The sequence below is a fragment of the Aplysia californica genome, unplaced genomic scaffold (assembly GCF_000002075.1).
Source record: "Aplysia californica isolate F4 #8 unplaced genomic scaffold, AplCal3.0 scaffold00490, whole genome shotgun sequence".
In the NCBI taxonomy this organism is placed as follows: domain Eukaryota; kingdom Metazoa; phylum Mollusca; class Gastropoda; order Aplysiida; family Aplysiidae; genus Aplysia; species Aplysia californica.
The window spans coordinates 59,637-84,497 of NW_004797760.1; the positions used below are offsets into that span (position 1 = coordinate 59,637).

Below are 24,861 nucleotides of genomic sequence, written 5' to 3' on the forward strand. Positions count from 1 at the left end.
GGGGGGGAGAATCAACATTATGTTGGTCCCTTTAAGTACTATGGCCAAGAAGGATCACCATCTCAATGCTTTTATTTAAAAAGAGGTGGAATTTCTTCGGTGGGGGTGGAAGTTGTCAGTATTGTATTTTTTCTGAGGGCTTTGGTATACATTGCAACAACGAAATGCTTTTTAAAAAAGCTGTTCTGTTATGTTGTACACTCTATGTTTCATAGGGACATTCCTTTACCATAGTTGGTAAATTCCAATGTGTCCAATCTGGTTCAGAATCTAGATTGTCTGGAAAGTTTTCAAGTCCTTTACACTCCTTTTAGCATTTTGTACTAATTGGAGATGGATGTTCATTTTAGAAATGCCACCATTAATGCACTGCTTGAAACTATCCCCCAGGCTGTGCATGTGATCTGTGTGGGTGAGGGCCCTGTGGTGCATGTCAGCCCTCTCGACATAGACTGGGGAGATGTGGCCGTGCTCCGCGACAATGAGAAAACTGTCGTCCTCTCCAATGAGTCCTTCATTCCTGCCAAATTCACAGCTCACATGGTAAGTGTACTGTTCATTTGAACAAAATGTTGATAGGGTGTAACATTTCTGACAAGGATATTTTGCAAACAAGCCCTCACTGCCTCTTGAATTGTTTAGTCCCCCCTTGCCAAACCTCCCTGCTGCTTACATTTGGATTAAACAAAAATTATTCCCTTTTTTTCTTAATTATGTTTTGGCATCTTTTTGCGTACCTCCAGACTTACTCTGCGCTTGTACCACAAACCTCAACTCTGCATCGATGGCTGATAGAGCTCTGATCGAGGTCTGCTCCCTCTGTTTCTTCTTAGTTCCAAATTAGTACCTGGTGAATATTAAATGTTAAATGCAACTTATAATCAACCCCCCCTCCCCCCCTCTCTCTCTCTCTCTCTCTCTCTCTCTCTCTCTCTCTCTCTCTCTCTCTCTCTCTCTCCTCTGCTTTCCTTTTGCTTAGGCCTTGATCACATTTTGGCCGTTTCAGAATTTATGTGAAGAAGAAATTGTCACTTGCGATTCTTAATTTCTTTTAGTTGTAAGTTCAGAGATTGATCATTCTAATTCTGAACATGAACTTTTATAATGTTTTATAGAAATAGAAAAAAACAATTGTAGCATTTTCAAGTTTCTGCTACAGTAAGTATTTCTGCCTTTCTTTTGCAGCTGAGACCTAACGCAGTGTTCAGAGTTAGTCCTTCAGAAGGTGAAATCCCTCCTGAGAATTCCATGAAGCTGACTGTGACAGCAAATTTGGACGACTGTGTCAGGTGACCTCACTTGACCTCACTTGTTTTTGTGTCGTTGCTCAGTTGAAACTGTCTGACAGTTAGTTTATTTGTATATGTACATGAGTGTGTTGTGTGTAAACAAAGTACTGTAGTTAAAGTATCTATCTTTGGTATTATGAACTTATTGTATTTTTTTTTCACAGTTTGATGCTTATCTGTTTTGTTTTGTGTACGGATGCGCATTGTTAAGATGCTGAACTAAATTTAAATGGGATTTTTAACGTTAGTTTTTCCTTTGTGGTCTATCTCTATGCAATACCATTAGCCAATAAATTAATGTTATTCTGCTATTTAGATTTGTCAGCATGCTCAAAGAAAAAAGATTTATTACCTTTTAAATACTGGTATGTTGTGTTTTCCTTTTGCATTTTTTTGTTTCTGCTCTTTTCATTAAACATTTTTGTATAGGGTCCTTTTACTGCTATTTTTAAAACCGTTATGTTCTTTTCCCCTTTAGATTTCAGGATAAGCTGCAGATCAACTTCCTGGAGAGTCAAGCGAGGCTGATTCCTCTCCAGGCGTACGGGAAAGGAACAACCATCGTGTCTGATCCCCCGCTTGGACCTGTCCTGGATCTGGGACCAAACTTCAGGTGCACAGACTGTTGCCTCTTTGAATAGACAACCCTTTTCATAGTAAAACTTGATACAGTGGAAATTGTCTACCCATTGTTGAGGAGAAAAGTGGTTGTCTTAGACTGGTGGATGTCTTAGGGAGCATCCTTACAATCTTTTTTCTAAACCAAGGGAAAGAGGGAAGTGTTCATTTGTACAGGTGATTTGCTTGGACAGGTGGTCTTTAGAACAGGTTCAACTGTACTTGGATTGCAAAATCAGCCAACTGTGCAAACTTGTGATCTGATCATAAACAGATAGGTCTCAACTAGTATTTGGTAGATGAAATAAATGTGAAACGTAATCTGTTGAAGATCTTTTTTTTTTTTGAAAGGTAGAAATCCTTTATAGAATCTGTGGTTTTTTTCCCCCAAATCTTTTGTTTCTTTCACTACATTGTTCTGAGTGCTGATGCTAAGTGATGGGAATAAAGGTTTTCTTTAATATTTGTTTCATCTTAGCAGAACTGGAAACCCTGCTTATCAAATGCTCAAGCTGATTAGTCTCACATTTGAGCTACTTTAGAATTGAGAAGCCAAAATGAAATATTCTTGCTATAGATGCATTGTAATATGATACAATTAAGTAAGTCGTAGTCGACTTGTCTTGTCCAAATAATTACTCCCTTTTCCCTCATTCTAATCAGTATCTTTATGAAATGGGATTCACAATTAAGTTTGCATTAATTCATATGCTAAGCAGGAATTTGTTGTTTCACCGATAGGGAACATTTCTGTGCCGGAAAATTTCAATATAACATTTTCTTATGCAAAGAAAATCTCATTTCTTTCCCCTGTTAATCACAAATCATAAGTAATTTTAAAATTATTTCATTTCTTTTCCAGCAACCGCCAGTTGACAAAGACGTTCAAACTGACCAACAGGGGCCGCCGCCTACAGCAGTTGGTGTGGCTGACAGACGGCTACATCCCTCTGTCCAAAGCAAAGAAAGAGAAGCTGAGAGCCAGCGTACCCCCAAACGTAAGAAGCAAGGCTGCCAGTTTTGTGGATTTGCTTCATTTTTATACTTTTTTTTTAAATTTTGAAAAAGGATCACTTTTCCTTCAGCCTTTCCTCCTGTGGTTTCAAGCATAAAAAAAAGTAGACCTCTTATGATGGTGGACTTTTACATTTGAACATCTGTATACTTCCATTGGTGTATTTCCTTTGCCTTTTCTTTTTCTTTTTCCTTCTTCTTTCCTCCAAACAGAGAGCCAAGTATTCTGCATTCGAAATTTGTTTATTTTTGCTTATTTAAAACAATAATAACCTTTTATCTCAAAAGGTTTCAATTCTTACTCTGGTCCTCTTATTTCCTCATTAAAGTAAAACTTTATATTTGCAGTGGACAAGCGAACAGATCAAGTCGACTTCTTTCATACTGCTCTTGAACTTTTACTTGTCTTGGAACTTGTTATCCATAGCTAGATATTTGTAGCCGCATTGGTCACTGTCTGTGTTCAGTGTCCCTATTCTATCTAATTGGTGTAAATGAGCCTTTGTTTCTTATTGCTATTTATAGAAGAACACACCTGCGCTGGACAAGCCCTCACCAATCTTCCAGTTGACTCCGAACCGCATGGAGCTCCGTCCAGGAGAGTCCGTGGACTTCAATATCGAGGGATTTGTGAATGGGTACGTTGAGTGTTTTTGTTATAAAAAGCAACATTGTTGGGGTCTTTTAAAGCAATTTTTTGTGTGTGTCATGAGCTCCTTTTTCAGGTGCCATGTTAATGATCTTATACGTATCAGGCAAGCATTCACTATGAGAATGTGAGTAAGTAAACGCAATGATTATTTCAACAACAAAAGGAAACAAAAAACCATTTTATTATTAGCATACAGGTCTAATTGTTGGTAATGAGTTATTCTTCTTTTAGTTGTTTTTTTGCCTTGTTGTCTTTGGAACAAGTTTGGAAATTTTGCTATAGTGAGATTCTTTTTACTAATGTTCCAATTGAGTTGTAAGTTGATGGACGTGCAATAAAGAATTTTGTGAATTCAGGTCCCAGTTGTATCGAGTTTGATTTTGGTATCATTAGGAAAATTACTTTACCCCAATTTTCTCAATTCCCCCAGGTAGAAATAGAGTACGTGATTACTAATAGAGATAGAGTGTGTAAATAATTGCAGTATCTAAGTAACAGGATGCAACATTATATGTCTCACAAGGAATGAAAAGGTAGATCAGATAGAATAGGCGTGTCGAGTGAGTTAATGTGAATTTATGTTAGTCTTTTGGGGATACTTGATTATAAGGAAACATTTTAGCTTTCAAGATGTTTTAAGCTTTCACTGCACAAAGCAGAGATATATTAATGTTTTCCGTTGTTTTGCTCATTTTTAGAAATGTGGCACGATATAATGAACTTTCCTTGCCATGCTTTAAAGATTCGGAAATTCAGTCTGAAATGGACAAAATCTGATGACCTGTTTCCTCCCATCAGTCCTCAGAGTGTGGAGGAGACCATTGTGTGTCACGCTATCATCGGCCGGGCAGGTGGAAAGATCCCCATTATCAGTGTGGATATCAAGGCAGACTTCATCGAGCCTTTGCTTAACTTCTCCACCAAGTGTGCCTTCTTCAGGGTAGACAAGGTATGTGTTGTCTTCATCATCACACTACGCTACCTCAGGGTAGACAAGGTATGTGTTGTCTTCATCATCACACTACGCTTCTTCAGGGTAGACAAGGTATGTGTTGTCTTCATCATAACACGATGCTTCTTCAGGGTAGACAAGGTATGTGTTGTCTTCATCATCACACTACGCTACCTCAGGGTAGACAAGGTATATGTTGTCTTCATCATCGCACTACGCAACCTCAGGGTAGACAAGGTATATGTTGTCTTCATCATCGCACTACGCTACCTCAGTGTAAAGTTACCTGGCGGTTCGATGAGTCGTGTCTGTCAGGGGACCCCCGTCCAAGATAAGTGTTGCCTCGTCGTGGTCCTGAGTCCGACTGAATACCTCAGTGAGTCTCTCAGACGATGTCTCTCTATTTTGCGCCGGACTCTTGACGTCATCCAAGGGCGTGCCACTCCCCTAATAATCATGTCCCCACAGTAAAGATAAGAGTCATGTCCCTTGACATCACACCTCAGAATTACAAAGTTCTTCTATCTCTCGATACCCAGTTATGAGAAATTCGACGTCAGTATTTTTTAGTTTCACAATATGTCAAGCTTTTTCGAATTCAATTCTTTGAGTATCTTGACAACGAATCAGAATACTCTTACAATTTTGATAGAGCGAATAAAGCATTTGTGAGGCAGCGTGGTGGAATCAGGCTCTCGTCAAATAATTAAAAGTGAAGAAACTTGCTTTTTTCTGTTTTTTTGGTGAATTTTTATCAAATTTTTTATTTTTGGGGTCAACACCTTTCATGCCCATTAAAGAACTCATTTCTGTGTGGATTTTTCTGAAAAATGTTTGTTAAAGGCTCAAAGGATGTAAATTTTCAGTTACCACGGACTCTTAAGCAAAGGAAATAACTAATCTTTGGCTGCCGTTTTCTCACTAATTTTACCTCTGAAAACAGGTGACCCCCACATCCTTCATTCGCAAATATCTTGACTTGTATTCAAGATAAATGGATATTTTTTTCTTACAAATAAACACAAAAGAACAAGCTTTACGATAATACCAATAACTCTAAATACCCAAAAATTGACGAGAGCCTGATTCAACCACGCTGCCTCACATTTTTTTTCTGACCCCATGGTATAAGTAACTCTAAACCGCCAAAAATGTCGGATAAAACTGTGTAATTCTGAGGTAGTGACTAGGTGTATCCAGTTGAATCTTATTATACTTGTGATGTATATTTTAGCTGATCATGAGATCTGAGGCAGTGACTAGGTGTATCCAGTTGAATCTTATTATACTTGTGATGTATATTTTAGCTGATCATGAGAATACTGCTTGATGTAAAAGTTTGAATCTCAATATCTGGTGTAATGCTGTAATGGCTGTGGCAAGCAAAAGGGATGTTAGTGAGTGGTTGGCAGGTGCTCTGGTGTGATTTTCTTTGTCTCTCCTATCAAACATCTGTCATCCTGATCTATCCTCCTTCTTTTTTGTGTTTGTTACTCCCGTTTAACACCTCTAATCTTTGGCACCTATATGACCTTATTGTGTTGCAAGTGCAGTAAAATTCTTATCAAAACTAAATGGATGCTAGTTCAAATTAGCATGTTGCTTTCCTCATAATAAAATTGTTAAAAAATTTTAATGTAGAATTTGTAGAGCATTCAAATTGCATGATTATTGCTCTGTACTTCTACAATTTTTTTTTCAGTTCAGTGTGCTCCTGTGGTTTCTGTATATGCAAATTGATCTTTTTCAACCCCTTTCGAAATACATTAATGAATTGATGGTTTCTGCCTCTTTGAAAGGGTGGTGGGAGGCCACCTTTGGTACACCCTTCTTCTTTTCTCTCCCTGTGTTGGTTCTGTTTATCTGTCTTACTTTTTCTCCACACTTAACCCTATCCGTACGTCATGGTTTACTATTGTATCCATACAACGTGGGGAACTCTGTGCCACCACTTAACCCTATCCGTACGCCATGGTTTACTATTGTATCCATACAACGTAGGGAACTCTGTGCCCCCACTTTCCAAATAGGAAATTTACTCGTTAATCCGATACATACGCTTTGCATAGTAGTCTGTCAAAATGATTTTTTGAGAAATTCTGAAAGTTTCAAAGAGATCTTCGCACTAGAAGTATTCTGGAATGTGAAGAATACAGCCCCGGGGGTACAAAATGACCCCAGGGCGTACGGGTAGGGTTAATGATCATTGCTGTGTTGATAATCTTCTTCTCTTTCCTAACACACAAACAAAACAAGCCTCTGTGATACCCTTCCTATGACAGAACTGTTTATGAATGAGTGTTTGCAAACCCCCTGACAGGAGCCTGACGATGAGCTCAAAGTGGAGCAGAAGCAGCTGGTGATGAACAATGTGAGCAGCTTGACACTGACTGTGGGCCTACAGCTGGCCAGTCCCTTCAGCATGATCATTGGAGACGAGAAAGTCTCAGAGACGGTAAGAGCTCGACTTGACTGCTGCATGAAATATCTCATTTTGCTCATTATTATGGATTTCTTCAACGACTTTTTGTCCCTTGACACTTTGCCTCCACAAGGCTCATATAGTATAAAGTCTTGTCCTCAAAGGCAGAGGCATTTTAGGGAAAATAAGAAAAAACTGCATTGTAAACATCGCCGATCGGTGAGATGAGGCGGCAAAGTGTTAATGTTTTACATATCTATTATCTATTTGTGGTGGCCGAATTTTGCTATTCAAAAGGCTTTTTAATGGCTGCATCGATCGACATGCGGTTTTCGCCAAAAGATTCTTTAAAATATTCTCCAGAGCATGACGCCCTTGGTTTTTTCAGTTTTGAGACAGTTTTGCTGCAAAAAGATAAATTTCTTTATTTCGCCGATCGCTTTTGTAGCTGGCGCTTCTGTCTCTGTAATTTTAGAAAATTCCGGAAGTGATATTTCGCGAGGCGCGTTTTGTTTTGAGAGTATAGATCTAGACCTTATAATTTTTTGCATCTCTCAAAATGTATTGCCCCATTCCATTAAAGTGTAAATATAGTAGGCCAATGACTTTTAGCTGATATTGAAGCACCGACCATTCCTTTCATCGAAAGGGGCCCCAGCTAGTTATTTATATATACAGCCTTTTGCTAAAATTGACTTGATCATCCTTGAGGAAATTTGTTTCATCTTCAGCAATGCTTTAGGTATACAGCACAAAGATGACTGTACACTTCAATGCTAGTTTGATTCTTATTTCATAGTGTCTATGTTTGCATTTCCAGGAGGTCTGCCTTCAGCCAGAAGAGGTCTACTATCTTGTGATTGAGTTTGACCCTATGTTCAAAGATGACTGCCACATACGCACGGTTGATGAGGTCCTTTACATCACCTACAAGGAACACCCACACATTGTGAGTCATGTTGAAGGTTTTCCTTATAATTTAAAAAAAAAGTTCTGACTGCTTTTGTTTGGGATTTATTTTTCATTGTTGTCTTTTTTCCCTGTGAAAAGATGTCGGGTGACTTGAGGACGTTGTTCATACGTCCTACTAATTTTCTTTCATTCTGATGTTTCTGTCTCCTTGTTTTTCTTTTTTCCCTGCACTAAATGTGCACATTATTGTGTCAATGCACTTCTCTATACTCAAACAAACAAAAGACATCGGAATATTCCTTGTCTTGTTGATCTATTCCAATCATTTGTCTGTTATCTGTCTCTTGTCTTTTTACACCAATTGTCTCTTACTCATTCTCTTACTCATTATCTCTCTATATCACATCATTATCTCTCTATATCACAGGCATTTTCTCTCTATATCACGGGCATTATCTCTCTATATCACATCATTATCTCTATATCACATCATTATCTCTCTATATCACATCATTATCTCTCTATATCACATCATTATCTCTCTATATCACATCACTATCTCTCTATATCACATCATTATCTCTCTATATCACATCATTATCTCTCTATATCACATCATTATCTCCCTATATCACAGGCATTTTCCATTCCATGAGCAGAGTCCTAGACTTATGCTATCGTATCTAACGGATTGATATTACTTGAAAGTTATATTCAACAAGCAGTGCCGTTTTAGCTTCTTGTGGGTCTGTCTTTTTTCAGAAGACATACATTAGTCAGTACACGTACATACTGAGACTCTCTCTCCCAAACTAAGGAATGCACAATTCCGTCCTCTTTTTTTTTTACCCTGTTTCAGCCTTTAATTTTAGACACCTCCCCCTCTCCAGACTTCCAAACCTCAGTCTATCTGTCTTTGTGTTGAATGGGGTGGAGGAGGGGGGGGGGGGGGGGTTAGAGGGGGCAGGTAATTTTTTGCTGGCCCTCTGCATAACGACAGGAGGTTCAGTTTCTCTGTCGTGGAAAAGTACTAGTGAATGTACAGTTTCTATGCTCAAATTATTACATCTGTGATCTTTTCTTAGTATATCGTCTCTTCCTTCTTCCTTTCCTTCTTCTGTCTTCTTAACTCTTATCAAAGGTGAGATGCTCCTCATTTGAAATAACCTTACACTATTTAGTTGTGTCTTGTAGTATATTGTGTCTTGTAGCATATAACTCTCCTTCAAAAGCGTTTAGAAAATCTTACATCTGCTATTTATTTTTTTGACAGGACTATGTGGCCTTGCGTGGAGAAGTCTACTTCCCCAACCTGGAGTTTGAGAAGTCAGTGGTCGACTTTGGCTGCATTCTCAATGACACTGAGGTCACTCGGTACATCAACATTACAAACAACAGCCCCATGGAGGTGAGTTGGGATTGTGGGAGAGTGGAGCACAGAAAGGACTTGCAAGTTTAATTATGCTTTGAAAAAATATGTCAAAGATTTTGAATGTTTGGGTTTTATATGTATACAAGTCTCTGGTAATTCTAGTTATATCATATCCTTTTGTACAAGCTTAACATTAAAGTTGAAAGAGTTTTGTGACTAGCTGTCTCTGTTTTAGATGTCATTCTTTAAAAAATAGGGTAAAAAAAAATTGTTTAAGTTTTACAATCTACTAGACTTAAAAAGGTCTTTTCAAATGCAGAGCTTTTGGCCATTAGTAGGAAAAGATTATTACAATAGTTCTGAATGACAAAGGAAGACCTGTCCAAAATAACTAGCATTGTTAGAGAGAGTAAGAGTTCTGTTTATGAAAAATTAACTGTCTCATAGAGTCCTAGAAGCAGAATTTTGACCATCCCCATAAATTCTAAGATATACTCTAACATGTTTTTATTCTATTGTAATTTGGAGAAGGAGAGACAAACTCTTTGATAAGAATAAAGCATTGAGAGTCAAAAATCTCTACTTTCTTATCAAAGAAGGTCCTAAAGAGTCGAATACTTATACTTCCTGTTCTTACTGTTAGTGGAAGTTGAAAAGAGTCTAATTCATTGACTGTCTGTGCCCTACAGGTGCGTTACCACTGGTCTTTCCTTGTGGGAGATGTTCCCTCATCTGTGAGGAAAATGCCAAGACCAAAGAAAGCTTTTGTGAAAGAGATGATCGAGGAGGAATGCGTGATAACCGAAGTGCTTGAGGAGGAGGAAGCAACTGCGGAGGATGAAAATGCAAAGGAGGCTGAAGTGGGCAATGCTTATGGTGACGGGACTGACAATGAGGAGGAGAGAGAGAAAGTCCAGGAGGAGACTATGGAAGTGTCAGTGGAACGGGCTATGGAGGTACAGGTTATTGTTCACTTAACACCTTAATGGCCACTCATCTTGTGGCTGGTGGATCAGTCATTCTCTCTGCAAAAAAAGCAAATAAATCTCTTGGATTGGAATGGTATTAGCTATACACGTTAATTTTAGTACACAAGTGTCAAGAAAATGAACGTTAATTTTAGTACACAAGTGTCAAGAAAATGAACAAAGAATTTGTTTTCTTCTGTTTAGTGAATTTTTGTAGCTTAAGGGTGGATACAGAAAAGCAAACTGGTTTATTTTAAAACTTTCCACAAGGGGGGCTATTCTCATCAATTGTCCTAAAGAGAAAGTCACAAGGGACATGAGTACCTTCATCTTTCAATTTTGTTTGTTTGCATTCTATGCCTTTTAAACCACATTGTTTATCTTATTTTATAATCTGGACTCCTGTGTGGTTATCTTTTATAATGACTTGTTTCCTCTTTCAGGTCAAGTTTCCTTCTTCACGTGTGACTATCCCTTTGATAATCCAATGATTTTGTGACAGCTTTCAAAAGTGGTCTTCCACCAATGGTATTAGAAACACTTTTAGTTTAGTTTTAGTAAGAGTTTTTCGGCGCTTGCAACACAATAAGGTCATATAAGTGCCACAGATTAGAGGTGTTACAAGTGAGTAACAAACACAAAAAAGGAGGAGGGGACATAAAGACGACAGATGTTTGATAGGAAAGAAGGAGCAAACCACACCAGAGCACCCGCCAACCACCCACAGAAACACTTTAAAGACAATTCATTTTTCCAATAATGCAATTTTTTAAAAGGCACACTACTTAGGAATCTGATTTACAAAATTAAAGGAATTGGTGATAGAGAAGATGTTAATAAATGTTCTTTCTCAATGATCAGTAAAATGAGTGCTCGTTTTTACTTTATACCGTGTAGGTTGTTGATGGGAATGAGAACCTTGAAGAGAAGAGGACAGATGACGTTGGTGATGATAACAGGAAGGATGATGGAGGCTCCCGCCCCGAGAGTCCTTTGGATGTTGATGCTCCAGAAAAGGTGAGAGTGTGGCCTAGGAGCAGTTTTATCCCAATGTAACTGGCTTGATGGGTATTAGATTTTTTATATGAATTTTTTTTTTTGGTGTAGATCGGAAAAGTAAAGTAAAAAACTGGATCGGGAAAGGATATGAATTTTTAAGAACATTTGCTTGATTTTAGCCGGATACCTTGTCAAACAAAATTATTACAAATGTTTGAAATTTGACTTTCAGAACATGCAGATGTACACAACAATTTTCTTTTTGTCTTTATAATGGGGAAAAAAGTGCTTGATTCTGAAATGCAAGTTATGGTTTGTTTTATTTTCTTGTTCAGGGTCAGCTTGATCAAGAAGAGAAATCAGATGGTGAGAACGAAAAAGAACAGCAGGAGAGGATGTCTCTTGGAAGCCGTTTGTCTTTGAGAGAAGACGAGGAGGAAGCTCTGCGCTCCAACAGGGTGCTCATGGCTCTCCTCGAGGAAGACGAGGAAATTGCACCAGCTATTGGTGTGGAGGAGGTGAGTTTGAGTCTCTTTCAAATCACATTTAGGTTGAAACTGGTTTCTTAGTTTTAATAACTGTGTGATAAAAATAATTTTGGCATATTTGCAAGACTTATTATATTCCACATGATATTAATACTCGAACGTGTGTGATGAAACAAGCTGGGGAAAGAATGTTTCACGTATTCAAAGACAGATGTCAGTGTCTGACTTTTCTCTATGGCTTGCGCACAACTTTATTTGAAGTGGATTAAAAGTTATGTTTATGCTGGAAAACTTAAACTTGCAAAGGATCAGTTACTTCTATTCTTTTTGTCTCTGTTTTACCCAGAAGTTTTATTGGGGGTTTTTTTTTGGTGGAATAATATTACCTGTATTACCTGTCGTGGGCAACAACGTCATTGCACACCGGACAGGTCCATAAGTGCTCAGTTCCCCCCAGCACCAAAGCCCGCAAGGTATCCATACTGATTGTTCCGGTGAATTTTTGATTATGGCGACGTCTTTCCTTTCCAGATAATCGTTCCTTTCTTCCTTCTCCCCTCTCTATCCTATGGTGTGGGGCTTGTTAAAGGCCCTGTATTAATACCTTTTTGGTGGAATAATATATAATGCATGAATGAGTAACCAAGTCTTATGGGCATTGTAGAAAAACAAAGAAATAGTTTTGGCAGCTCATTTATTTGTCTTGATATCTCATTCATTTTTTTGCGGCTTCTGACTGCCTGTATAAATAAATATGCTATACTAAATTTGCAAGGTAAGGTCTACTGTGGTTAGTAAGAAATAACCAGCTACACTGGTTTTGATGATGTGATTTTTTGAAAATATGCAATGGATATTTGTACTCTACATTTCTTTCTTTCCCAAACACAGGTGTTTGACATCCTTCCTCTCTATGGCTGTCTTCAACCTGGTGACACAGAACAGGTGACCTTCACCTTTTATGGACATGCTGACATTTGGGGAGAGGTCAAGGCCATTTGTGAAGTTGAAGGTGGGCCTACTTATGAGTTGAAGATGACAGGTGAAGCTTCTCTGGTGGAGTACGAGTTCAACACCAAAGAGATTGACTATGGCAAGCAGGTATGAATATGTTGTAATTTTTTGAAAAATCTATTTCGGTTGTGAATAATTTTGAATATTGCTTTCTAAACTTCTAGCATGTACCACTGAACTGTCATTTTTAAGATACCTTTTTCTTTAGCTGACAACTAAGTATGTCTCTTCCTAAATAATGTTTTGACTGTTGTCATTTTTGCCTTGTCTTCTTTTGTAGCAGTTTCAAATGCTTCTTTGTAAAATACCAAGCAGATGTGGCCGTGTTTTCAATGTTTTAACTTGGTGAATGATTCTATTCAAATGAGAAGCAGCGTGGTGGAATCAGGCTCTTGTCAAAATAATCAAAGTGAAGAAACTTGAATTTTTCAGCGGGTTTATTAATTTTTATCAAATTTTTGTTTTTTGGCTCAACACTTTCATACCTATTAAAGAACTCATTTCTGTGGAAATTTTTCTGAAAAATTTTGATTTAAGGCACAAAAAATGTAAATTTTTAGTTACCACGGACTCTTAAGCTTAGGAAATAATTAATCTTTGGCAGCCATTTTCTCACTAATTTTACCTCTGAAAACAAGTGACCTCCACCTCCTTCTTTCGCAAATATCTCGACTTGTATTCAAGATAAATTGATATTTTTTTCATCCAAATAAAGACAAATGAACAAGCTTTGAAATGATACCAATAACTCTACATGCCCAAAAATTGACGAGAGCCTGATTCCACCACGCTGACTCACAAAAAAACTCTTTAGAACCAAGTAAAAAAATAATAATTAAACACCTGAAATAAATGAATAGTTGCAGCATGCTTTATTGCAATTTTGTATCTGAAAGGAGTTGAGTATAAGTGATTAAGTTGAGCGTTTCTATTTTTGTTAAAGGAATCAGTAGCAAGTTTTGTGAATTGAGTAGTTTTTTCTTGTTTTTTGGTATTTTTAGAAGCGCTTTAGCTGGACCTTGATCAAAAATAGATTCCTCGGATTTGGTTGTTGTTTTTTTAAAATAGTTTTTTGGGGTGTGTTTTTTGAAGATTTTTGGGCCTGCACTTGGTATAAAAAAAAATGACGTGTATCTTGCTATACATTTCCTACAGATGTACGATCATGTGGCTTCCTCCACCATCACCCTCATCAACACGGGCAAAGTAGGCTTTGAGTTCAGTGGCATTGGCATGGACCCAGCTCTACAGAAGAGACCTCTTCCTGGCCAACCTGTTATGGTGCCTCATTCTGTAAGTTTCTGGTCTTATTTGTACTCTTCTGTCTTCGATTTGCTTTTACTTTCAGATTTAGTATGGTGTATGTTTGTTAAAGGCTCTTTTTTACACTGGTAATATGACATAGACTTATACAGTCAGAACACATGTGATACTCTGTAGCAAAAAGACCTCCTTTGTGGGGGATGGAAGAAAAAAAATGACTCATTATAAGAAATGAATATGCTGAAATGGGCCGTAACCTCAACAGAAGTTAACTTTGGAACATTTGAATAAACTTCAGAAGATTGCAGTGAATGGAAGAAGGGAATAGACGCCACTTTCAAGATGAAAGAGAAAGATGTAGCTTTCAAGGTACAAGTATGCAACACCTGAAGAATCATGAGAGGAAGCTGCAAAGTGCTACTTGTCATTTCTTTGCTTGCCCCTTAGTTTGGCTACTTTTTATGGCATGCACTATCCAAGTTAGTCAGATGCACCTTTTCTCATTACACTAAATGTGGACTAACATTGCTCAGACATTGTCGTCTGCAGCGATAGAGCAGTGCCTATCACTATTACTGCTGATTTACTATGCTAAACATTTCGGTTTGCACGTAGTTATTTATTTTATTTTCACATTTCTGTCTCATAAATCTTTCCTTTAACTAGTTAGTTACAAAACTTGTTCACTCTTTTAAACAGCATTGTTGGTTCAACAGTGCCAGCAGTTGACTGAGAAGACAGACCTAGAATTTGACTAACTGACAGTGAAAGTTGATGGAAATTTCTGCCTCAATGCCAATTATTTCCTACTGTTTTTGTAATTTGTTATAACCCATGATATGTTATCCTCTACTTTTTGATGCATTTTTATTTTTATTTTTTCATCCTTACTTTGCAGGGCTACATAGAGCCCTTTGCAGAGCAAAAAATAGAGGTGAAATTTCTGCCTGGAGTTCCAGAGAACTTCCACAAGAGTTTCCAGATCCAGGTGGCGCACTTTGAACCAGACTCCATCAGCCTCTATGGTGAAGGTGAGAAAACGAAAAATTAAAAAATTTCCTAAATGTTATCATATGAAAAAGAAATCGCGATAGTTGTTTAACCAATCTTTTATGTGTAACACCTTTGTCTCAACTTGTGTTTTTGTCGTTTATCCTTTTTCATGTGTTGCGAACAACCCAGTTTGCTGTCATTTGTTTTTATTTACTTTGTACTGTGACCCATCCGTTCTTTCTGTTCTTAGTCTTCTCAAACATCCTTGCTGTGGTAAAAATGACCAATATCTCACGTTATTTCTCATGTCTCTCTCTGAATTCTTTTTGACCTTTAATTTTTTTTTCATCCTTTTGTTAGTAGTCTTTGTTGAAAATTTCTGTTGTACTGCAAACTCAAATGAAGGACTTCGAATCCTGACTTTTTTCCTTCAATTGCTAAATGTAATCTGAAACCCATTGTTTTGTGTCTTGAATAATCTTATGTGTGCCCATGATGTCGAGCATCTTGTTCTATACAAAAAGAGCACTTTTTTTTTGTTAAGCCTTACTCTGACAATTTTTCACCGCATAACACATACCATGGTCAGAAATTATTTGTATGTCTTACCTCTGAAAATCAAGTTGCTCTCCACCCCCACCCCCCTACCCCCTTATCCATTTCAAAGTACTTGACCTATTGACCTAGTGCACAACATCTCAGGTCATCAGGGGGGATAACAGTGGGGTTGGTGCTGTGTCTTACAGGGACAGCAAACAGTGGCTGTAATCATCATGATGTGCAAAGGTATGGGGGATTATACTTAACCATTTTCCTGTCTAGCTTGTGAAATATCTTACTAATATAACTGTTCTAACCCCCCCTCCCCCCCAGGTGTGTTCCCCCGAGTGTCTTTGGACCTTCCGCGACTGGAGGATGAGGAGGGCGTCTATGCTGGTCTGGTCAAGGAAGCAAAGGAGAACCTGGCCCGCAGCTTCAAGAAGCAGCAGCAACTGGCCGCACTCAAAGCAGACGAGGGAGAAATTGAGGAAGAGTTGATGAAGCTGGTGTCAGTTGAAGACGGAGATGGAGACGGGGATGGGACACGAGAGGCTGGCTCCAACGCTCAGGCTTATGTGAGTTGTTGATTATTTTCTGCTCACATCTGCTTTAGTGACCCCCATTCTCTGATTTGTCTCGGTCATTAAATGAGCTGTTTACTGGAAACAGGAGCTCCAAAATACGGTGAAGTGTGGCCGTTTCCTTTCAAGCTCGTGCAAATTTGCAACACTAGGATGACTCCTTCTAATCAATTTCAAGCGTGCTCGAAAACAGACTAGAGTCCTCTTTGACTCTATGACATAGCTGCAAGTGGTAGCGAAAGGTGAAGCAGATGTATTCCTTGGATGTCTCCTGCTTCATCTTGAAAGTTTATTAACAAGATTTCTACATTGTATTATTTAATTTAGATATATGATCAGAATGTTTTTGAGTTGATATCACAGGAAGAACAATTTGGTTTTTCATATCTATAACTTTTTTTCTTGATATCTCTTTTCATGACTAACAGTGGTTTGTGTCTCCAAAAATACTACCCTCTGTGTATGTTATATTACCTTTATGGCACTGCTGTTTCTTTCCAAAAGTATCTTATTTCTAAATTAAATGTTACTTCTGTATTTTCCATCTTTTCTGCTTGTGCCATTGTATGTTACATTCCCTTTGGTTTTCGGCTCTAACAAAGTTATGTGATCAACATGGACTGATCATAGAACATTTGAATTTCCTAATGCGGCTTGCACAGAATTCAAGAAAAAATTCAAAGGCCAGTGCTGGAACTGTCCTAATGAATTCTGGAAGTGGGCCTAGTCGCCAAAGCCTCAAAAGCCTGACATTCACCCCTCAAGAGCCTAGTTCTAGTGGAATTCCAATCCCTCTGCTGGAAGGAGCAGAAGGAGAAGCTGGAGATCCTGGAGATGCTAGTCAGGCTGTGGCTCGAGAAAATGCTGTACAGGAAGAAGGGGAGCCTTATGCTGAGGTTCTTTGATGCTTCTGGTTTCTTGTGTTTAGTCTAGCTTTTTGGGGTTTTTACAGTTTTACTAGCTTGGGTGCTTGATTTTTTTGTTTGTTCCTTTGCTGCTGTTGAATTAAAAGTCACAGAGATTTGTGTTTGAACGTTCTGCTTCAGAAAACATTCCCATCACATTCTTCTATTTTTCCACTTCTGTTTTTTTCCTGGTGTCATTCTATTTTTTTTTCTTCACCTTTGTCATTATCAGTTGAGCTCTGATTCCCTGAAGTACTGTTCAGAATTGCCTGAGTTTGATTTTGATCCTCTTTTGATCTGGTCTCAGTTGTGAGCACCTAATTTGTAGATCTTTATGGAATGCTGTGTAGTTTGTTTTCCTCCGTGTGGTATGGCAGTACAAAATTGTGTCAACTTAATTCACATCTGCAGTTACAATTTTTTGCTTTCTTGTTTCTTTCTTTGGTTTCTTTGCAATTTTGGTTTGGTATGATTCTTTTATGAATAGCTACATCCTGTTTATTCTAGGATGTTGTCTGTGATTGCCACCTGATTGTCTAATTTGTCTTTTGAGGAACATACACGTACCTTTTAAATCAATTTCTTGCAAAAATTAGTTGTTTCACACAAGGGAGAAAATACTTTGATCAGCAAAACTTTTTGTTTAAAGCTCCTTCAGGACAGATCTTTTCACTCATTATTAAGTTTAGCTCGGTGAGCAGAGAATTCAGTTAGATTTACTAAGAAGTTGAGTTTACAACCCAATCCTTATCTGCAGAAATATGTTATCAAATTTTGCAGAGGTATTTTTCTGTTTCTGTGATACGACAAAGGTGTCTTGTTCTTGAAGTGGTTGGAGAATGCTGTTGACAGATTCTGATTCATTCCCGTCCACCTATTTCTGTTTATTATTTTGCTCCCCCCCCCCCACCAAACTCTGAATTCACCTGCTTTATATTAATTAATGTGGGTTTTTTTACCACAAAATAAACAAAACCTGTCTGGTTCTATGGTAGGGTCAAGGAGGTGGAGATACCGGAACTGTCCAGACTCCAAAAGTAAACCATCTCCCAGAGGTGATCTCTCTTGTTCACTGGATTGTTCTGCTTGGAGTTCACTTATCTTGTTGGTTTTATCACAGTTGTGTGCACTGGTTTTATTCATGTCTTCACTTTGTTTTATACTCATTATGAACATTTGTTAAATTTATATGTGTGATTACTGAGCTTTGACGAAGTTACATTTTCATTTGCTTCAACAATAAATAAAGTGACTTTCTGTTTTGTCCTTTGAGGTGTAGAATCTGTACGGTTTATTTCCCAAAATTATTTTTCAAATGAGTTTTGTGTGGACACATGTAACAAAAGCCAGTCGTATCAACCTCAATGTTTGCACCTTTTTTTTCCCCACCTCAACCTTGTACCTTTAAATAAAATGCTTTGTATGATTTGTGAGGCAGCGTGGTGGAATCAGGCTCTCGTCAATTTTTGGGCATATTGAGTTATTGGTATCATATTAAAGCTTATTCACTTGTCTTGCTTTCAATGAAAAAATGACCCGTCCATCTTCAATAGAAGTTGAGATATTTTGGATTGAAGGAGGTGGGGGTCACCTGGTTTAAGAGGTAAAATTAGCGAGAATATGGCGCCAAAGCTTTGTAAATTCCAAAGCTGGAGAGTCCATGGAAACTGTAAATTTATATTATTGTGCCTTTAATCAACGTTTTCCGTGAAATCCTCAAAGGAATGTGTTTGTAAATGGACATAAAAGGTGTTGAGCCAAAAGACAAAAATTTGATAAAAATTGCTAAGCAGGGAGGAAACTGCTGTTTTCTTCGATTTCATTATTTTGACGAGAGCCTGATTCCACCACGCTGCCTCACGTTTGTTGTTGGTTTGGTGTTCTTTGTTTTTTCGTGTGTGGGGCACCACCAAAGAATGGGGATGTTAATTAATAAAGATATCTGGTTCTGCACCATTTTTGATTGCACTGTGTGGTTGTCTCAGTATTCCTGAAAAGCACAGCCAGTTGTTACAAAAAGTGTCCCACCACATCATTAAGCGTTATGTTTTGTTCATTTGGATGGATGTTAATAATTTTTTAACGTGTACGGATTTAATGCTCCAAATGTAGTAAGTTCCTTTCTGACAGAATTGGTGTCTCTGCTGGTCATACCTGACACAACAAGTCATCTTAATCCTTATTAGTTCTGTTTGGCTAAAGAAATATTCTCCTCTGCAGATGCATTGGTCATTAATGAACAAAGACTATTATTATTAGTACTGTAATTATTATCATCATTATTATTATTATTATTATTATTATTATTATTATTATCATTATTATTATTATATTATTATCATCATTATCATTGAGACTTATTGTCTGTTTTTCTGTGCTTGGAAAAAACGTGATGCTGTGTATAAATAACAGTTTAGACAGTTATGTATGGATCTGTCATCTGTTATTGCTTATCGCTCTAAGAATATACTGTATTCATGATTGATTATTTTCTTTCAAAAAGTGTCTAATTTCAAGTGAATTGTTTTTTTTTGTCTCTTTATAGGTATTGAAAGACGCAGGTCTCTTATAAATCTGAACTTTAAAAAAAACAACTCATGACACATTTTTAAATGATTAGTGAAATCCTTAGTGTCATAGATGCCAATTTCCATGTGCCATTACCGCACTTTATAATCTCTAGGTCTATATTATTTACCATTTTTTTTTCTTGCTTTGAATAATGTCTGCTGGCTCTTTGCTGTTGCTTGCGAAAGACAAGAGTTCAATTCCCAAGAAGGGAGGTTATTGTTTCAAATGACTTTGACTTTCTGATGATAATATACTGTATCCCGCCTCAGCCTGGGTTTTCCTGACAGGCTGGGTTGAAGCAGAACTCCTCCTTAAGAATCTGAATAGTGATGGGGACTTACAACATTTACTGTCACTGATTTTGTTTCTTTTTTTCTTTCAGCATGAACGAGAACCCTCTGAGCTGGAGACACAGATGGAAGTGGAGAGGCTGGCAGTGAGAGATTTTGCTTTGGAACGCCAAAATGACTCCTGCAGATCCTTCATTCGGGCATCAGTGGATGACAAAGGGGACAACCTGTTACAGCCAGTTCCATCCAATTTGACTGTGCTCACAGCTGAGTCTTTTGGTGCTTCAAAGCCGAAGTGAGCCTTATGAATTTTTCTTAATATGTATTTGGCATTGATCATGTTGTTTGCGATTGTCTAGATAAGATAAGATAAGATACATCTTTATTGTCCAGATCCTGGCACATTGGTTTGGTGTTCCACCACGAGTACACACACACGCACACACACACACACACACACAAACACACACACACGTGCACACACATGCTCACACAAGTAGGCTTACAATCACATGCATAATATAAATGAGCAGCAATATAAACAATAATAATCGTAAGCTAGAGTATTTAGTAAAAGATTTTGTTTTGTTGTAACCCATGGACTGACACTTGACACCGGGTGAATTTGGCAAATGAATAAGAAGCCAACTGAAAGGTGTATGGCTCACTCATCACTTTATCTTCATGATTTGTAACATAGATTTGTTTAAGATGCATTTTATAATGATAAGTCTCTTAAACTCTGTGGAGCAGCTTATTGATACTCTGATAAATGTCATCTTAAGTCGGTTTGAAAACTGCTAACTTTTTCATTTTGTTTTTTTTTTAATTTAGAATACTGAAATGCTAATTTCTCTGTTTTGTCTCATGAAGTGAAGAACATGCTGAGTTTTTTAAGAAAATCTTTGTCTACCTGTTGAACTAATTTTATTAACATTTCAATTTGCATACAACTGAAATTTGATTGTTGTGCACCTTCAGACCTCTACTGCCAGACTACCTTCTGGACTTTGGCTTTGTGGTGCTGGGCACGGTGCGCACCCATGTGGTGAGAGCCACCAACACAGGATGGTTCCCCGCCTCCTTCAAACTGGAGCGACAGAACATACACGTATCTGGGTTTCACGTCGAGCTGGATCGTGTACGGAATCTGCCTGGAGCCCCAGACAATGAAACTCTGGACTTTGTGGTCAGTTTTGACCCTAGGGGAGCTAACCTGCACCTTGGAGCTGTGGAGGTGGTGGTCCCGATCAATGTAAGTAAACAAGTTTTTTTTTCTAAATGCTATTCAATGAGACTTCCATTCTCTGATGAAAGATTTATCATGTTTAAGTCAATTTTTCCCACTTCCCCCCAGCATTGGTAACTCCAGATACACAAACAGAGAAAAACTGAGATAGACTTAGAAATATAGCTCTCTAATAAAATGTGTAGTATTGTGGCTGTAATTTTCCCATGCAGAGATCTGAAAGCACTGAAAGTAGATTCTGGCTTGTGATGAATATTCCAGTGTGAATAGAAAGGTTTGTCTAGCTTTGAATGGCCTGCATGTTCTCTATGTTATGCTTGACTTCCTTGTTCACAGCTTTATTTCTCCTGAATGGAAAATCTCTTACTATTCTACATTAATTCATCTCCCCAGATTGTCAATGGCCCAATGTTGATGATGCGTTTGCGGGCTCACGTGACAATGCCGGACATGGAGGTCTCTGATGATGTCCTGGAGTTTGCAGAGGTCAAGTGTGGAGAGTGTAAGGTCATCACTGTACAGCTGCACAACCACCAGATGGTCAAGTGTGAATGGGACTCGACCCCAACAGATGACAACAAGAACATCGACAAACACGTGCCCATGCACTTACGCCGCAAGATCAGGCAGGCGAAGAAGAAGCCTCGCATCTTTGAGGTGCTGCCCCCTACAGGTGTGCTGATGCCTGGTCAGAGGGTGAATGTGCAGGTCAAGTTCATGCCCACAGAAGAGGTCAGTAAATCATAAAAGTAGGATCTAAAATGCTGTTTAAGAAAAGAAGTAATTCTATGAATGAGGTTATGATACAATTGAGCAGAATGTAAAATTGCTAAGTTGTAAATTGTAGCAAAGAGTTTGGTGGTTAGAGTACAAAGGAAAGAAAAGAGTAAACCATTGAAGAGATCTCTGACAAGTTATCTTCCAACTGAAAGTTGACCTATGAATGAAGTATCTACTTTTTTAAAACTCAAAATATTACTTAAATATTATTGAAAAACATTGGTTGTCAGTACTTTGTTCTCAACTGCGTTTGGATTTATTGCAACTAATTTCATCACTTAGACTAAGGTTTGATAAACCCAGTATTTTTACACTTGTGAAGAAAGCTGTGATGTATTTTGGGGGGGGGGGGGGGGGGCTGTTTGACTTTGTGGCAAAAACTACTCAGTTGTAAATTTCAATCCCCAGAAATTCTATGAAAACCGGATTCCCATCCGCATTGCTCAGAGCAGTCAGCGAATTGTGCTGTTGTGCCATGGACAAGGATTGGAGCCCAGGCTGGAGTTTGAGCGGACGTTGGTTGCCTTTGGTCCCATACTGCCCCACAGTCAGGGAGACGACCAAGAGGTGGTTGTCCGGAATCCCTGCTCCTTCCCCATCGAGTTCTACTCCTTGGAGTTTGACTCTGGCTATCTGGAGGAAGAAAAGGTAATTTGCAGTAGCTGTGGTTAAGTGTATTTGAATTGACATCAAGTTCTATCATTTGTGATTTATAATTTACTCTGAGCGTACTTGTAGAAAAATTGGAAAAGAGGCCACTAATGCCAACACAGGTTTTGAATTCCTAAGGTTTATTGTTTACCACGCGATATGACTGTTCAAGCTGTCATTTCCAGCAACCTCTGCAAACCTGGAACAATTATTACTGTAATTTTTGGAGACCTTTATTATGTCAACATTAGTTTTCTCATATGAACGTAGCTTCACTTTTTGTTTCCGAACTGTTGTTTCTGTACTCCATCATTTTATGTTTTGAGAGACACTCAAAACTCAAAGAGCTTTTTCATTCCAGGTTCTCCGCCTCATGCGAGGTTATGATGAGTACAACACTTTGCTGCTTCCTCCCAGGCCTGTCAACGAGAAACTACCAAATGAACTGCTTGACTTTTATGATGGTGAGTTGTGCACTTCAAACATGTTTGACCAAAATCACAGCACTATGTGGTTGTCTCTCCATGGGATTTTTTAAACATGCCCTGAAGTCCATTGCATGCTCTTCTTTTATGCTCTTTTGATTTAGCAGAAGTTAGCTGGTTCTTTTATTGCCTCCTTTCACTTTGAACTTGTTACTGAAATTGTTCTTCATGTTCTGTTGAAGTTTTCCAGTATAATATACTTTGAAGTCATCTAATATGAGCTGCAAATAAATAATCTATTGCAGAATTATCTAGTCTGTGGGAACGTATGTCTGAGCTTTTAAAACAGGTGTCCTTGATGAGTCATCATGCTGCAGTGTTATTGAAATGTTTAAAACTTTCTCTATTTCTCTTATAAGACCAGTAATATGGGCTGCTGTGTAATCTTTCAGAGCAACTGAAGAAACTTGAAGAGGAGGAAAAGGTTAAGCAAGAGGCCGAGGCAGCTGCAGAAGCTGAAAGGAGAGAGAGAGAAGAGAAGGAGAAAGAAGGTTGGTAGTTGTGTGAACAACGTAAGATCTTTGTCTATACCAAGGACAATATTTCATACGAACAAAATTGAACAGTGGAAACATGTTGTGTTACAGAAAGAAAAGGTCAAAGCAGTTGGTTGGGTTTTTTTGTGTAAATAAAATTGTTCTTGTTATGAATCAAAATATTGACATCTTTGGTATATCAGTGAGGCTCTTTGCCTTACATCAAAAAGACAGGAATCGGATTCCCATGTAGATTAGACCTGTGATTGAGTATTTCCTTCTTTTTCTGCAAGGTTAATATCCCAGTCTGGACAGGCCCTGAAAAACAGGTCAAAGCAGCCATCCTCTTACATTGTCCACCCTGTGTCAGTGGAAACAAAACATTTGTTGTTGTCTGTCTTTACATATAAATGCATAACATTTGTTGTACTTCATGATATACCTTGAGTACAGTGTCTCTTCATTTATACTGAGATAATGAATATGATTAGTTGGGAATAAGGAAAGATTTGCTGAAAATCTTAATAAAGAAAAGCAAATACAAGCAATAAATAATAAATGTTGTACACTTTAACTCTTTCAGTACGCAGGGGATCTGCAATTTTCTGCATCAAGGCGCGAAGGGTGTTACCTCAAAACGGCTGTAATTCAGTCAAATATTCGTATGTGTGAGCACTCAAACCATTCGTAATTATACAGAAAATCGCAATACGTGTGAAAATGGGTGTAGATCTTGGGGTTGACCAAATCGGTACCCCAAAATGTCACTTAAGTGGCGATCCGGAATCAAAGAGTTAAGGCACACTGGTCTGTATCTGATAACTTTGAAGATTTCACAAACTTATGTGTATGTAAAGTGAGTGTTGAAAAGCTGTTTGCACTCATACACTGCTGCACTCTCTTCTCACATTCTGGATAGATTTGCCATCTTTAGCATAATGTCTCCTTGCTATTTTCCCATGTTCAGCTTTACTGAATCAATCATCGCCGACCTCTCCTGACACTCCTCCTCCTCCCGCTCCTGCGCCTCCTGAAGAAGAGAAAGAAAAGAAGAAAAAAGAAAAAGGGAAGAAAAGTGTGGGGAAAGACACTAGTAAAGACAAAAGTGGCAAGGAAAAGGCGCAGAAAAAAACTGATGAGATGGAAGCCTTTGAGGCTGAAAATGTTAAGCCTGATAAAGGTTGAGTGCATGAGTTGATGCAAATTACCTTTGCCTGATTTTCAAAGCAATTTGGTTCCAAGTTGTTTGTACTTTTTCCAGGAATTGTCAGATTTGAGTACATTTTGGGTTAAGGCTTTTTTTTTTTTTTTACTTCTTTCTGTTTGAAATTGATTTGTGCCAGTTCAGAACCAGTTTTTTTTAACATCCTTCAAAAG

The 24,861-nt window shown here is 38.1% G+C and overlaps 1 protein-coding gene across 1 annotated transcript in view; it reads left to right on the forward strand.

Annotated features, from left to right (window-relative positions):
• LOC101849868 (hydrocephalus-inducing protein) overlaps window positions 1-24,861 on the forward strand; it is a 113,415-nt gene that overhangs the window by 14,446 nt on the left and 74,108 nt on the right. Inside the window, exons 17-41 of the mRNA XM_035971743.1 lie at window positions 391-543; window positions 1,186-1,289; window positions 1,768-1,902; window positions 2,770-2,905; window positions 3,447-3,559; window positions 4,372-4,522; window positions 6,846-6,980; window positions 7,768-7,896; window positions 9,133-9,267; window positions 9,921-10,187; window positions 11,097-11,216; window positions 11,534-11,716; window positions 12,578-12,787; window positions 13,856-13,993; window positions 14,862-14,994; window positions 15,830-16,071; window positions 16,740-16,973; window positions 17,978-18,037; window positions 19,936-20,138; window positions 20,825-21,098; window positions 21,486-21,824; window positions 22,281-22,520; window positions 22,885-22,987; window positions 23,401-23,499; window positions 24,422-24,664. Of these exons, the coding sequence (XP_035827636.1) occupies window positions 391-543; window positions 1,186-1,289; window positions 1,768-1,902; window positions 2,770-2,905; window positions 3,447-3,559; window positions 4,372-4,522; window positions 6,846-6,980; window positions 7,768-7,896; window positions 9,133-9,267; window positions 9,921-10,187; window positions 11,097-11,216; window positions 11,534-11,716; window positions 12,578-12,787; window positions 13,856-13,993; window positions 14,862-14,994; window positions 15,830-16,071; window positions 16,740-16,973; window positions 17,978-18,037; window positions 19,936-20,138; window positions 20,825-21,098; window positions 21,486-21,824; window positions 22,281-22,520; window positions 22,885-22,987; window positions 23,401-23,499; window positions 24,422-24,664 (4,279 nt within the window). The remainder of the gene's footprint in view (window positions 1-390; window positions 544-1,185; window positions 1,290-1,767; window positions 1,903-2,769; window positions 2,906-3,446; window positions 3,560-4,371; window positions 4,523-6,845; window positions 6,981-7,767; window positions 7,897-9,132; window positions 9,268-9,920; window positions 10,188-11,096; window positions 11,217-11,533; window positions 11,717-12,577; window positions 12,788-13,855; window positions 13,994-14,861; window positions 14,995-15,829; window positions 16,072-16,739; window positions 16,974-17,977; window positions 18,038-19,935; window positions 20,139-20,824; window positions 21,099-21,485; window positions 21,825-22,280; window positions 22,521-22,884; window positions 22,988-23,400; window positions 23,500-24,421; window positions 24,665-24,861) is intronic.